Source organism: Rhizopus microsporus (genome assembly GCF_002708625.1).
Source record: "Rhizopus microsporus ATCC 52813 unplaced genomic scaffold scaffold_13, whole genome shotgun sequence".
Taxonomy (NCBI): Eukaryota; Fungi; Mucoromycota; class Mucoromycetes; order Mucorales; family Rhizopodaceae; genus Rhizopus; species Rhizopus microsporus.
This window is the reverse complement of record NW_019671928.1, coordinates 583,012-594,354: the sequence shown is the minus strand read 5'-3', so window position 1 is coordinate 594,354 and position 11,343 is coordinate 583,012. Positions and strand designations below refer to the sequence as shown.

Below are 11,343 nucleotides of genomic sequence, written 5' to 3'. Positions count from 1 at the left end.
GACATCATTCAAGCCATGTTTGATAACGGCGTAAAAAAAAAAAAAAACAAAAAACAAAAAAACAAAGCAAAACAATAAAAGCTAATCTCATCTCAGGTCGACACGGATTGGATAGAAAAACTCACTAACAATTCAACCGAGATTATTGAGCTGAAAAGTCCACGTCATTCTCGAATCACAACCGAAGGAGGAGCTAATCAGAAACAGTCGCCTACAGTCAATGTATACGTCAACCTGTTACTTAAATCAACAGCAAATAGGTAAAAACTTGTCTCTTTTTGACACGCACACACACTTACTTGAAAAAGTATTTTCTAGTTTATCTATCTACGAGCCCTCAGAGTTAAAGGATCAAAAGCAGTCGACTGGCGTGTCTATCACAAATTATCTAAAGTGCTTGGCAGAAGGAAAGGAAGCAGACCAAAAGATCGAAGCGTTGAATGATGCCTTTGGCGTATACAAGCCAATATTTGATCCAGCAGATGAAACTCACGAGGTACACAGGATTTGTCTATTCACACACATACACACACAGAAAGTTTTGATTCACACACAAATCAGTAGATCTTCATACAGAGAATACTTGACCTACTTTGGCCCAAATGTAACTGGTTTAAGAAAACAAGAGAGAACACGACCCATATCTTTCTTGAGAAAACGAAACGATCCAACAGCCAAGATACAACTGAAAACTGTAATTCGAATTTATCAGATATGTTTGCTCTAGTTGAAACAGAAAATGCGTATTATTTTTTATCTTCTTATCGGGGAACAACGTTACAAGATTTACTTACTTACAATCCCGGTGTGCTCAATACAAAGTTGAAAAAGGGGTTTGTGACCTATCAGTTGCTAAGAGTCATCGCAAGCTTGCACAGTCGAGGCATCATGCATGGGAACTTGAAGGCTTCTAATATATTGATTGATGAAAATCTATGGATACAAGTAACCGGGCTGGAGTATGAACCTAATCCTGCAGACTTTGGCAAGTTGATAAAGAGATTGCTTATGAGTGCAAAATTACTTATCCATTTACATTAGACATAAGAAAGTGGATCTATGAAAAGGAAATGACAAAGATGACTAAAAGTAAAAAATCATAATCACTCCCTCCAGCAAAAATAAGTTGTAACAAAATGATAAAATTAGGCATACCAGAAGAACCCTTGGTCATCCAATGGGTCAAGGGAGATATTTCAAACTATTCCTACCTGATGGCTCTAAACCATTTGGCCGGACGACGAGAAGGAGACCCAAACTTTCATCCGATCTTGCCCTGGGTCACTGATTTCTCTGGAGACCGCATCGAGGACGGCTGGCGCAACTTTACGCATACCAAATTTAGAATCAATAAAGGCGATGAGCAATTAGATTTTACATTTGATGGTCCTGTGCCACACCACATTACTGATATTTTATCAGATATCACCTATTACGTATATCAAGCGAGAAGAACGCCTATACCCGTACTCTGTCAGTTTGTAAGATCCAAGTATGAACCTAACGAGTATCCTTCTTCCATGCAGCGACTCTATCAGTGGACGCCAGATGAATGCATACCCGAATTCTATACAGATCCAACTATATTCAAATCTATTCATCCAGATATGCCAGACTTGCAAATACCCAAGTAAGCTATTTTAACAAGTATAAAATAGGGTGTCTTATATTATCTATAGATGGGCTTCGTCACCTGAAGACTTTATTTATAAGCACGCTCAAGCACTTGAAAGTGAATATGTGTCTGCTAATCTACATCATTGGATTGATTTGACGTTTGGAACCGACTTGACTGGAAAAGGCGCTGTGGATGCCAAGAATGTGGCTTTACCTTTACTAGCAGGACAAAATAGCTTTATGAAACATGGTATTATACAGTTATTCAAAGATAAGCATCCACAACGAGGATGTAATTGGGGTAAAGGGAAAAAGGAGTTACAACAAGCAGCAGGTACTGAAAAGGAACAAGCAATAAAACAACCCTTTATACAGCGACCCGCCATGATCGCAGTCAGCCGTAAGCAATCGCCTTTTCATTACGACAATCCAAACGGACTCGTATCCTCCCCTCTTCACGCATTCTCCACAAGCACTCCAGCGACGACGACAACGACAACGACAACGACGGCCACAAACAGTATCTTGTCCATTAACCGAGACCGAACACCCTCTGTCCATTCGACCACATCCTCTATAGATACCAGTCGTAGCCTGCCCTCATCCTTTACTGAGCCATTGGTCTCTTCTTTACGCAACGAGCCCATACGCATGCCAATATCCATCTGTGACAATTGTTTCATAGAAGACTTGGAGCATTATGAGCATTTGGCTGCCTTTTCTAGCAAGTACAAGTTGCAAGTCGATGAGCTCTCCGTTAATCCCGTGTATCCCAAGTCGCCTTTACGATACAGTATTGATCCTACCGAGAATCTAGAGCAGCCCTTGAACATGTTTGCCATAGGTGCAGCGTATGATATGTACTGCCTGGGCAAGATGATTCAAGACATTTATACGGCCAATAATTCGAATGTGGCAGAACAAGAAACGTCGTCTAATGGAATGGATATAGTGACTTTTGAAAAAACAGAGGCAAGTTCATGTTTTATATATATCCATTGTTTGATTCTTATACATCATCCATAGATGCCTGTGGTCATTAAAAAAGTAATCGCTGCATTAAGGTCGGATGGTTGGGAAGATAGGCCTACAGCCAAATCAATTTTATCTGCTAGTGACCTTGGTTTTCCTTTATCGGAGGCCATACCTGAAATGTATGAGTTTTTAGCAGCGTTTCACCAAGCGTAAGTTATATACGTATCATTCCCCGTTTGGTATGTTTTAAGTGTTTTGTTTTATCCTGTAGGGAATGGTCGCGACGGCTGTATTTAGCTGATAAATGGATCGATTGTATCTGTGAATTAGAAGACGAGGTAACAGACCAAGACAAGAAAGATACACTTTATTGAATTAATCCTCCATAAGGCTTTCATGCTGATTCTACCTAGCTTTTCTCAGCTATTCACTCATGTTGAGACACGAATTGGTGCAGTAAGCCTGTTTCCAAAGCTGGCACAACGTCTAGGCCCCGAGATGGCTCTTCAGCATCTATTGAAACGAATCATATCCCTATTTGAAGCACTACGACCTAATTTACCCAAGACACTTTTTGACACCAAGATCATTTTTGAATTTATCAAACGACTGGGCATTTTAAAATTCTTACAGCAGATGTTGCCATGCTATCTCGAGGCTCTCTCTGTACAGGAAGGAACGAATAAGAAGACGGCCGAGATGGCAGCGCATTCACTCGTTCATATCTGTATCTTCCTCGGTCCTATCTTGACCTCGAAACACATCATACGCCAACTTGTCAAGATCATGCTTCGAGAGAACCAAGATCGGACGATCATCATCCAAGTCATGGTTCGTATTATGAACGAATTCGGTTCCACGTTCACAGCGGTTCAATATTCCTATTTGATCAGCCTCATCGACACGTATCGTGCCCATCTGACTGTGAAGAATGCTCGAACGATCTATTCGATTCTGATTTTACTTGAAGAATTGTTGGCGTATATGTTGAAGGAAGCGGTTGTGACAGAGCTCAAGTCGGGATTCATATCTACGCTTTACTTGCTTCTGGAACCGTTCACGGATGATGAAAGACCATCCAGAGAAGACTTCAAGTTGAGATTAACGCTTAGCGTTAAGACTATCAGGTATTTGCTCACAGTGAGCGAAAAGATACCGGTTCAGGACTGGGACTCTACTGTCTGTATCAGCATTTTACATGTGCTTGAAAAACTCACGTCTCCCATCTATAGGTCGTTCCTATATTACAAAAGTATTTCTCTGGTTTCTCTGTGCTGAATGAAGAAGACTCGGTAGAAGAAGAGTTGGCACCATTGCAGACCCAAAAGAATCATCAGGTGTGTATGTTCGTTACTTTTGTGTGTATGTGTTAACCAAGCGTACTTCAATAGATGATGTATGCTTATTTCAAGTTTTGCTCTATTGTCGGCAAAGAAAAAATGCATCGTATGATTCCAACAGGGTAAAGAAGAAAAAAGTATAATATACATACAACATACTTATTGCCATGATCACAGTGAAGCTATTGAGAATATGATGTATGACAAATTCTCTCATGAAAATCAATTGCAAGCTACTTCTCCTACACCAGCCATATCTCGATCATCAACAAGATTCATCACTAATCGAGCATCCATCGCATCCTTAGCCAAATCAGAGTCCTCACAGACATCCAGTAAGTTGATGTCTTGGATATCTGCAGGCAAGCGAGCGTCACCTGAGTCAAGTCAAAGCGACACATCTTCCATCAGTTCACTCACTGATAGTCAATGGAAATACGATATAGATGAAGAGAAGCTGTGCGTGTATGCATCAAGAGATCTTTACGAATTCGGGATCCCTTCAAAGCCTCTTATCGACACAACGTCGCCAGAGGACGCGACTTCATCTGCAGGTGGAAACACAAGCTCTGCTTTTGGAACACCAGATCAACGGGCCAAACCAGATAGCTCCAAAGCGAATGAAAAGGAAAAGAGCAAGGTGCCTACCAGTGTTCTGCCATGGAAGACAAGATGGAAGCCATCCTCTGAAGACATAAAGTAAGTGGATGAAAGCAAAGAAAAAAAAAAGGCACACACTGAAGTAAACGTTTAGAAATTGGAATCGGTTTCTATCTACTAATTCGGAAGAAATGTCAAAGTCTATGCAGTTTTCATTCAATGATTTGAAACTGAGAGGATTTGCTGGACATACAGGCGCTATCAAGTCATTCTCTGTGAATGAGCCTTCAAAGCTGTTTGCGTCTGGATCAAGAGATAAAACAGTCAAGATATGGTCATTGAATGTTCATCAAGGTATAGAGCACTGGGAAATCGATCCGTTCTCTGAAAGCTTGATGACCTATACTGGACATAGACGAGGTATCGTTCACGATGTTCATTTCTTGACTACCATGAGTGATACTGTAGCGAGCTGCGATGGACACATTCATGTAAGTTACAAAAAATACACTGCTGATGGTCTCCTCTTATTGATATCGTTTTCAGCTATGGAATCCAGAGACAGGAGTAGGACTACATCAATTCAACACTGGACGATCGCCCATTGTATCTGTCAAGCCCATCTTCCATTATCGCCAACTTGTTGGAGGCACAATGGACGGTAATTTGACGTAAGATAGCTTACACGTATAATACGCGTAAATACTTAATATCTTCCCAGGTTTTATGATACCCATAATCACACAGCATTACATGTATGGAAAACTAGCTTGAGCACAACTGCAATCTTTCGAGTGATCGCTATGAATCCATCAGAAAAGTTGATTGCCATTGGATATTCAACAGGCACCATTTCATTACTGGAATCAAGAACAGGAACACTTGTGGCAAGCTGGAAAGGAGGAGAAAGCGAAATTACTTCGGTAGGTTTTTTTTTGCACCCCATACACATATATAAAAAGAAGGGCCTAACTATTGAGAATAGATGAAGTTTTATACTGATGATATACTTGTATCATGTGCATCAGCTGACCACGTTCTCTATTGCTGGAATGTCAATAGATTAGCACTTGTTAAGAGTATTCCTATACAACAAGATGTGACATCACTTGATATCTATAAGGATGAAATTATCACAATCAACAGTAATAATTCAGTATCATTTATACCAATTAATGATGATGTAAGCTTTTTTTTGTTTTGTTTTGTTGACTTGTACTCATTTTTAAATAGTTTCAAGCTTACTCTTCCAAGTTTAAACCATCGATTATCAAATCGCAAGTGAGTGCATTTGGTATTATACCAACGGATCAATTATTACTATTTGGCTGTGCAGAAGGCGAAATATTCTTGTATGCATAAGATGCTTTGAAATAAATGGCAGATCTCAAGGATATGGTGGCACTTTATCTGAAATGAATTGTGTTACAGTAACAGCTGTAGCACCACTGAAAAGAGCGATCCAGTGCCACAATGAAGCTGTTTGTTTTTTTCAATAGTGATTTCCAATTTGACATCTGCCCTGTTTATCAGTAGCTTGTTAGCTCTATTTTATGTGGCGAAAGTAGGGAGAAAAGCATAAATAACAAAATGCAATAACAGTGAGCCTCGTCATTTGTTTGAGTGCATCTGATTGCTGATGTGGCACTTTCAGTCAGTATGTCAGTCTTAGTCATGTCAAGTCCGCTTGACTGTCGCGTCAAATATAGATGCCATTATATGCTCAACTTGGCTCATCCCTGAAAGGATGAGAGTGATTAAAAGCATACAATGTCATTCTATATCCAAATTATGACAATTGAATAAAGTTAGAGGAGGAAAATGAAAAGAGAGGGGGGCTATGACCACGACCACAGTCGGAGTGGGAGACGACAATTGACCCATAGTCCACAATGCCATGTGAGCATTTAGTGTAACTGCAGTGTAACTCGCTCTCCATCCGCCCTGAAAGAACAAAAAAAGAGAGTGGCTTATTGATGTATAATTGATTGACATCCTACTTTATCATACCAGATAAATCAGACTATAAGCCATCATATAGACTGAACCGTATCCTTTAAGGATACTGTTATTTTACTTTACGGTTAATTCAAACATGTGTATAAATTACACAATATTTATTTTAGTGTAAGCGAGGATTTAGACTTATTTTCACCTATAGGACCCCAATGGTTATTGTAGTGATGATGATGATTGGATGAAGTGGATATAAAGGGATGATTTTCTAGTAACTCAATTTTAGAATGATGATGATGAGAAAGAGGAGGAGAAGGAGGAGAAGAAGGATGAAGATGAGGATGATGATATAATATATTGGGTATTAATGGTGATGTGCAAGCATTCTTGGTGGAGTGAATCTTGTATTGATCCATTGTAAACTTTGGTAGAATATCTAAATCTAATCCAGTTGAAAATGGTGAATACCAATTGTTGTTCTTTTTCACGGTCATTTCATTATCACTTTGTTCAGGTGAATTTTGCAATGGTGTAACGGGTGCATAATTTACATCTTCCTCATCCATGTGCTCATCTATCTGTTCCTCTTCCATATCTTGTTCTTCTTCGTCCATATCTTGTTCTGGTTGAGTTATTTTGCTATCTTTTGGTTGTTGCTTTGTATGCTTATCCTTTTTCTTGTATTGCTTATTCTTTTTTGGTTTACGCTTTTTTAGTTGTTTCTTTGTAGGTTTCTCGGTGATAGGTTGATCATAGAACTCTAATGGCTCTTTTATTTTGACGGTACGTCTTGTCTAAATACATTAAGCTATTAACGTGTTTGATATGTCTTGTTTTTATATCCATACCTTAAATAATGTTACAACAAGAAACAAAACAAAGAAGCATAGAATTGTCTTTGTTGGCACAAGCCGAGATAAAGTAGGTTTCAACACTGAATAAATGGGTAAAGCAAGTATTGATAAAAGTGCCAATAAGCAAATGATTAAAGGCGACAATACTACAAGGGACAATATCTGTAATCCCCGGATATGTCGCATTATAATAAAAAAAAAATTAAAAAAGAGAGAAGAGAGAACGACAGCGACAAGGGGAAAAAGGTTTTGCAGAAAAAAAAATATTTTGAAGGGTATAAATTTTGTTTTTCCAAATTTGTTAAAAATCAAACACAGCAGTATCGTTTCGTTTTCCTAAAAGTCCAAGATTATACAGTGAGCCTTGGACTTCTTTTCATCTTGTGTTCATTCGTCATAAATTAAAAACAATCATTAAGGAACGAAAAACGTAAGCATTAGCCTCATTTGTTACAAAGTATAAATTTAATCATTTAAATAAAAGTGCTGTTTAAACATAAAAACGAACATAAAAGTAATATAAACTAAATCAAAGTATTTTTTTTTATTTCCCGCTTCGCTTTCGGTGACGAGAACGCTGAAGTCCTACAGGATTTTACTCTAAAATTAGACGAATCAAAATAGTTTTTAGACGCTTTACTTACCCTTTTTAAACGAGATGAAAATAAAATTGACAAAAAAATATTAGTTTAGACATGCTACGATGAACAAAATGATGTTCTTTACCTGTGGTAATCTTTAAATTTGCTCGCCGGAGCGAGGAATAACCACGTTCTATGTGGCGCGTTGTCCTGTTGGACGAGAGAGGATATGGGGTCGTTCATTACCGGACCAAAGTTGGGTTGAAATGAACATCATATTTTTAGCCGCAAGCACGTCTCGATTCCAGAATATATTACAATCGTTGCAGATCATTATATTGTAAAAGGTACGTTCTTGGACTGTATGGTGTCTTAAATTTCTTTGATGCATTCACAGCAAACCTAATTAAAAAGAAATAATTAAGGCTCTTAAAAATACACAAAATTTGCAAAGATACCTACGGATGATACCCTGAACTCATTAATGTCCAGTACTACTAGTTCCCCTTGTTTTTCACGCTTTTTGATATTCTTGTAAATCATCTCGGAAGCTCTTGCTCTTCTTCCTCTAAACCTCACATGAATACTTCCTTTCAGATCATCCCTGAATATGATCAAAGGTATCTTTGCTGCATCACTCTCATGGAAATGACTTTTGTGAGTTTCTCTCCCATATAATTTGTGAGAAAAGGCGATTGTGTAAATACAGACTTTGTAAAAAAATAAAAGAAAGATTATATCACCTTATTTCAATAGGGTTGTCAGCATTATCACCATGCTCCTTACTGCTCACCATTTCCTTTCTGCTTCTGTTTGAGCGCATTTTTTTACGTCTAGCTCTATTGTATTTTTCCCTCCATTTAAAAAATATTGCATGCTTCTTCGAGAGCGCATTACCGTCCTCGATAGTTGTTCCAATTTATCTGTGCAGTACGGAAATTGTAAAAACCAAAAAATGAGATAAATGGAGCACTATATACTGTAGGTGATCAATGTATTGATTGATGTTGAAAAATAGTTATCGTAGCTGAAGATTGCCAGCGCACAAGGAGCTCTGATCAATGTTTGATATAATGATGGTTCATCTACTCTGAGACCATGCAGTGAAGAGGCAGATGGCTGCGGGCAAAGCTTTCTGTAAAATTTTTTGTAGCTGTAATTCACGTTTATAATTCTGTAAATAAAGTAAGTTACTTGTTGCTTTTCTTATCATCATCCATACTTGCCTGTAATATCTCCAAGCTTTGAACATATTTTCTTTCAGTTTTTAATAATTCAAGTACGACTTTATCCCTTGCACTTTTTGGTTCATTGAATGAGTTTCTATTGTGATTGATGGATGTGATGACGCCTCATTCTTCTAGAATTTGTAAGATGATATCAATGGCGCTCACAACCTATAATAAAAAGGGATAAATATGATATTACAGTATAGTCTTTTTCTTATTACTTTAACGAATCTATTGGTATTATCCTTGTACAAGTCGGACAAAGTGAATAAATCATCTTCACGAATACCCAATTGATTTTTGCAAGCAACAATAAAATGGTAGATGCTCTTTTTACATTCATTAATTTGAGTACAAGATGGATCGACTGATAAGGGCTCTTGAGGATCCGACGCATTAAATAAGGCAGTCAAAGGAAAGCGTCTTCTACAGATAGTCCATAACTTGTTTGAAGGTGTTGTATCATCATCTGTTGTGTAATCAATATAGTATTCTATATTTGGTACAAGAGATAGCTTCTCTAGTACAGAGCGACATGTATGGTAAAGTGATGCTCCATTCGATGGCTTATTAGTGATTGAGAGTGCTGGTAAAGATGAATTATACAAAAAGGTATTTGTGGTCGATTTTGTGTTCAATGAGGGTGATCGACTATTACTGCTATGACTGCTGCTACTTTTGAGTGAAGTCATTAAAGAAAAAAAATCAAAAAAAGCTTTTATTCTTTTTAAATCCCAATAAGACAATGACATGTCGCACATTGAAATTAACTATCGAAATCAAGCAAATCTGCCAATTCTTGATCAGTCGCTAAAGAGGGGATTGAGCTAATCGTACCGCCACCGCCACGCTGTAACCAAGAATTGATTTGATCTTCTGTAATTTCAAGATTCTCTTGATGTGATTCAATTGTCGATTGTTGCCTCAATAGCAAGTTTAAATCCAGCATTGAACTGTACATGGGGGTATATAGGATTGAACATAGGTTTGCGATATCATTCACAGTGATAACAGGAGGAGCAGGTTCAATTGTATTACTACTACTAACACTACTGCAGTCATCATCGGATAAAGAAGGACAAGTCATTTTACTATCATTCTTTAAAAGGTATTCATAGATTTCACTATTTGATTTTCTTAGATTATCCATCATTTTGTATTTTGCTTTGGTTAAATTATGTCTTAGATGACGACTAATCGACACAATATCGTCTGTTTCTTCTTTTTCTGGTAATTTCACTTGTCTACTCAGCGCTTTCAATTCTTCTACTGTCATCTTTTCTTTACTTGATGGTTTACCCAATATGATCTTTTTGCTCTTCTTTTTTTGTATCGTCTTTTGAGTTCTATAGATTGTTTAAATAAAGAATATACAAGGGAGAATGTGTGTACCTGTAAAGTGGTGATGATGAATATGATTGGTCATAAATGGATTGCATTATGAGTGGTTAAAAGTACACAGAAAAGAGAAAGAGACAAAGAGAAGAGAGAAGAAGAAGGGAAGAGAATGTTGTTATATAGAAAAAAATCTTTTTCTGAGAAATAAAAAAATGGGACTTGTTGAAAAGGCAGGGAAATTTTTTTAAAGGAGAATCATCTTTATTTATAAAGTGCATTAAAGTAGTACATTAAATCCATATTAGGATAAATGACAATCTTTACATACAACAACAACAACAAAAAAGAAAGAAAGAAAGAGAGTTTATAGATAACAAAGAACTCAAGGTCATATGAAGGGGAAAAACTTTTTATATCTCCTTTTTTAAAATAAAAGCGGAGAGAGAGAGACGCTTTAGTGTAAAGAGACGTCTCTCTTTTTTGTCTTTAAAGGAACGCATTCAAATATAAATTAATTTCGGATGATGATTGGATAAATAAAGCGCTGAATCTGAATTGTTCCTATTGGCTTAATCAACATAAACAAACAACAAAAGAAACTTTATACAAATACAGGCTAGACAAAACAATATATATCTGACAACACCATTTCAATAAAGAAAAAGACACTATTTTAAATATACATTTATACTCTCTTATTAAGTTCATATCAGAGTAAATCTTCAAGTAATAAAAGAAAATCCATTTAAGCTCTCTTCTATCCCCCTTAATATATGTGTATGAGTGCATTCCTTATGCTTTGCTATACAGTTTTCACACTTTAAATTCGGACAATGTTAGTTTTTTTTTTTTT

General features: G+C 37.1%; 5 protein-coding genes across 5 annotated transcripts in view; 1 reads left to right on the top strand and 4 right to left on the bottom strand.

Annotated features, from left to right (window-relative positions):
* Nucleotides 1-6,134, top strand: part of RHIMIDRAFT_33760 (uncharacterized protein) — a 6,650-nt gene extending 516 nt beyond the window's left edge. The window contains exons 2-18 of the mRNA XM_023615121.1: nucleotides 97-260; nucleotides 319-496; nucleotides 565-985; nucleotides 1,042-1,089; nucleotides 1,150-1,630; nucleotides 1,680-2,589; nucleotides 2,644-2,801; nucleotides 2,864-2,930; nucleotides 2,983-3,771; nucleotides 3,825-3,929; nucleotides 3,984-4,054; nucleotides 4,110-4,631; nucleotides 4,687-5,023; nucleotides 5,079-5,203; nucleotides 5,254-5,455; nucleotides 5,518-5,715; nucleotides 5,766-6,134. Of these exons, the coding sequence (XP_023464434.1) occupies nucleotides 97-260; nucleotides 319-496; nucleotides 565-985; nucleotides 1,042-1,089; nucleotides 1,150-1,630; nucleotides 1,680-2,589; nucleotides 2,644-2,801; nucleotides 2,864-2,930; nucleotides 2,983-3,771; nucleotides 3,825-3,929; nucleotides 3,984-4,054; nucleotides 4,110-4,631; nucleotides 4,687-5,023; nucleotides 5,079-5,203; nucleotides 5,254-5,455; nucleotides 5,518-5,715; nucleotides 5,766-5,894 (4,905 nt within the window). The 3' untranslated portion in view covers nucleotides 5,895-6,134. The remainder of the gene's footprint in view (nucleotides 1-96; nucleotides 261-318; nucleotides 497-564; nucleotides 986-1,041; nucleotides 1,090-1,149; nucleotides 1,631-1,679; nucleotides 2,590-2,643; nucleotides 2,802-2,863; nucleotides 2,931-2,982; nucleotides 3,772-3,824; nucleotides 3,930-3,983; nucleotides 4,055-4,109; nucleotides 4,632-4,686; nucleotides 5,024-5,078; nucleotides 5,204-5,253; nucleotides 5,456-5,517; nucleotides 5,716-5,765) is intronic.
* A 515-nt stretch (nucleotides 6,135-6,649) lies between these two features.
* RHIMIDRAFT_239546 (uncharacterized protein) lies at nucleotides 6,650-7,528 on the bottom strand (the record flags this gene model as incomplete). Its single annotated transcript, XM_023609197.1, has 2 exons — nucleotides 6,650-7,282; nucleotides 7,337-7,528. The coding sequence occupies 2 exons, from the start codon at nucleotides 7,526-7,528 to the stop codon at nucleotides 6,650-6,652; spliced, it is 825 nt and encodes a 274-aa protein (XP_023464433.1).
* Nucleotides 7,529-8,011: 483 nt separating this feature from the next.
* On the bottom strand, nucleotides 8,012-8,354 carry RHIMIDRAFT_33748 (uncharacterized protein). The gene has a single exon (XM_023615120.1). The coding sequence runs from the start codon at nucleotides 8,312-8,314 to the stop codon at nucleotides 8,117-8,119; it is 198 nt and encodes a 65-aa protein (XP_023464432.1). The 5' UTR covers nucleotides 8,315-8,354; the 3' UTR covers nucleotides 8,012-8,116.
* Nucleotides 8,355-9,000: 646 nt separating this feature from the next.
* Nucleotides 9,001-10,012, bottom strand: RHIMIDRAFT_33743 (CDC24-domain-containing protein). The gene is made up of 2 exons (XM_023615119.1): nucleotides 9,374-10,012; nucleotides 9,001-9,320 (listed from the first exon to the last, which is right to left on the bottom strand). Exons 1-2 carry the CDS (start codon nucleotides 9,911-9,913, stop codon nucleotides 9,276-9,278), a joined length of 585 nt encoding a protein of 194 aa, XP_023464431.1. The 5' UTR covers nucleotides 9,914-10,012; the 3' UTR covers nucleotides 9,001-9,275.
* On the bottom strand, nucleotides 9,919-10,591 carry RHIMIDRAFT_239544 (uncharacterized protein; the record flags this gene model as incomplete). Its single annotated transcript, XM_023609196.1, has 2 exons — nucleotides 9,919-10,498; nucleotides 10,545-10,591. 2 exons carry the CDS (start codon nucleotides 10,589-10,591, stop codon nucleotides 9,919-9,921), a joined length of 627 nt encoding a protein of 208 aa, XP_023464430.1.
* Between the last annotated feature and the right edge of the window lie 752 nt (nucleotides 10,592-11,343).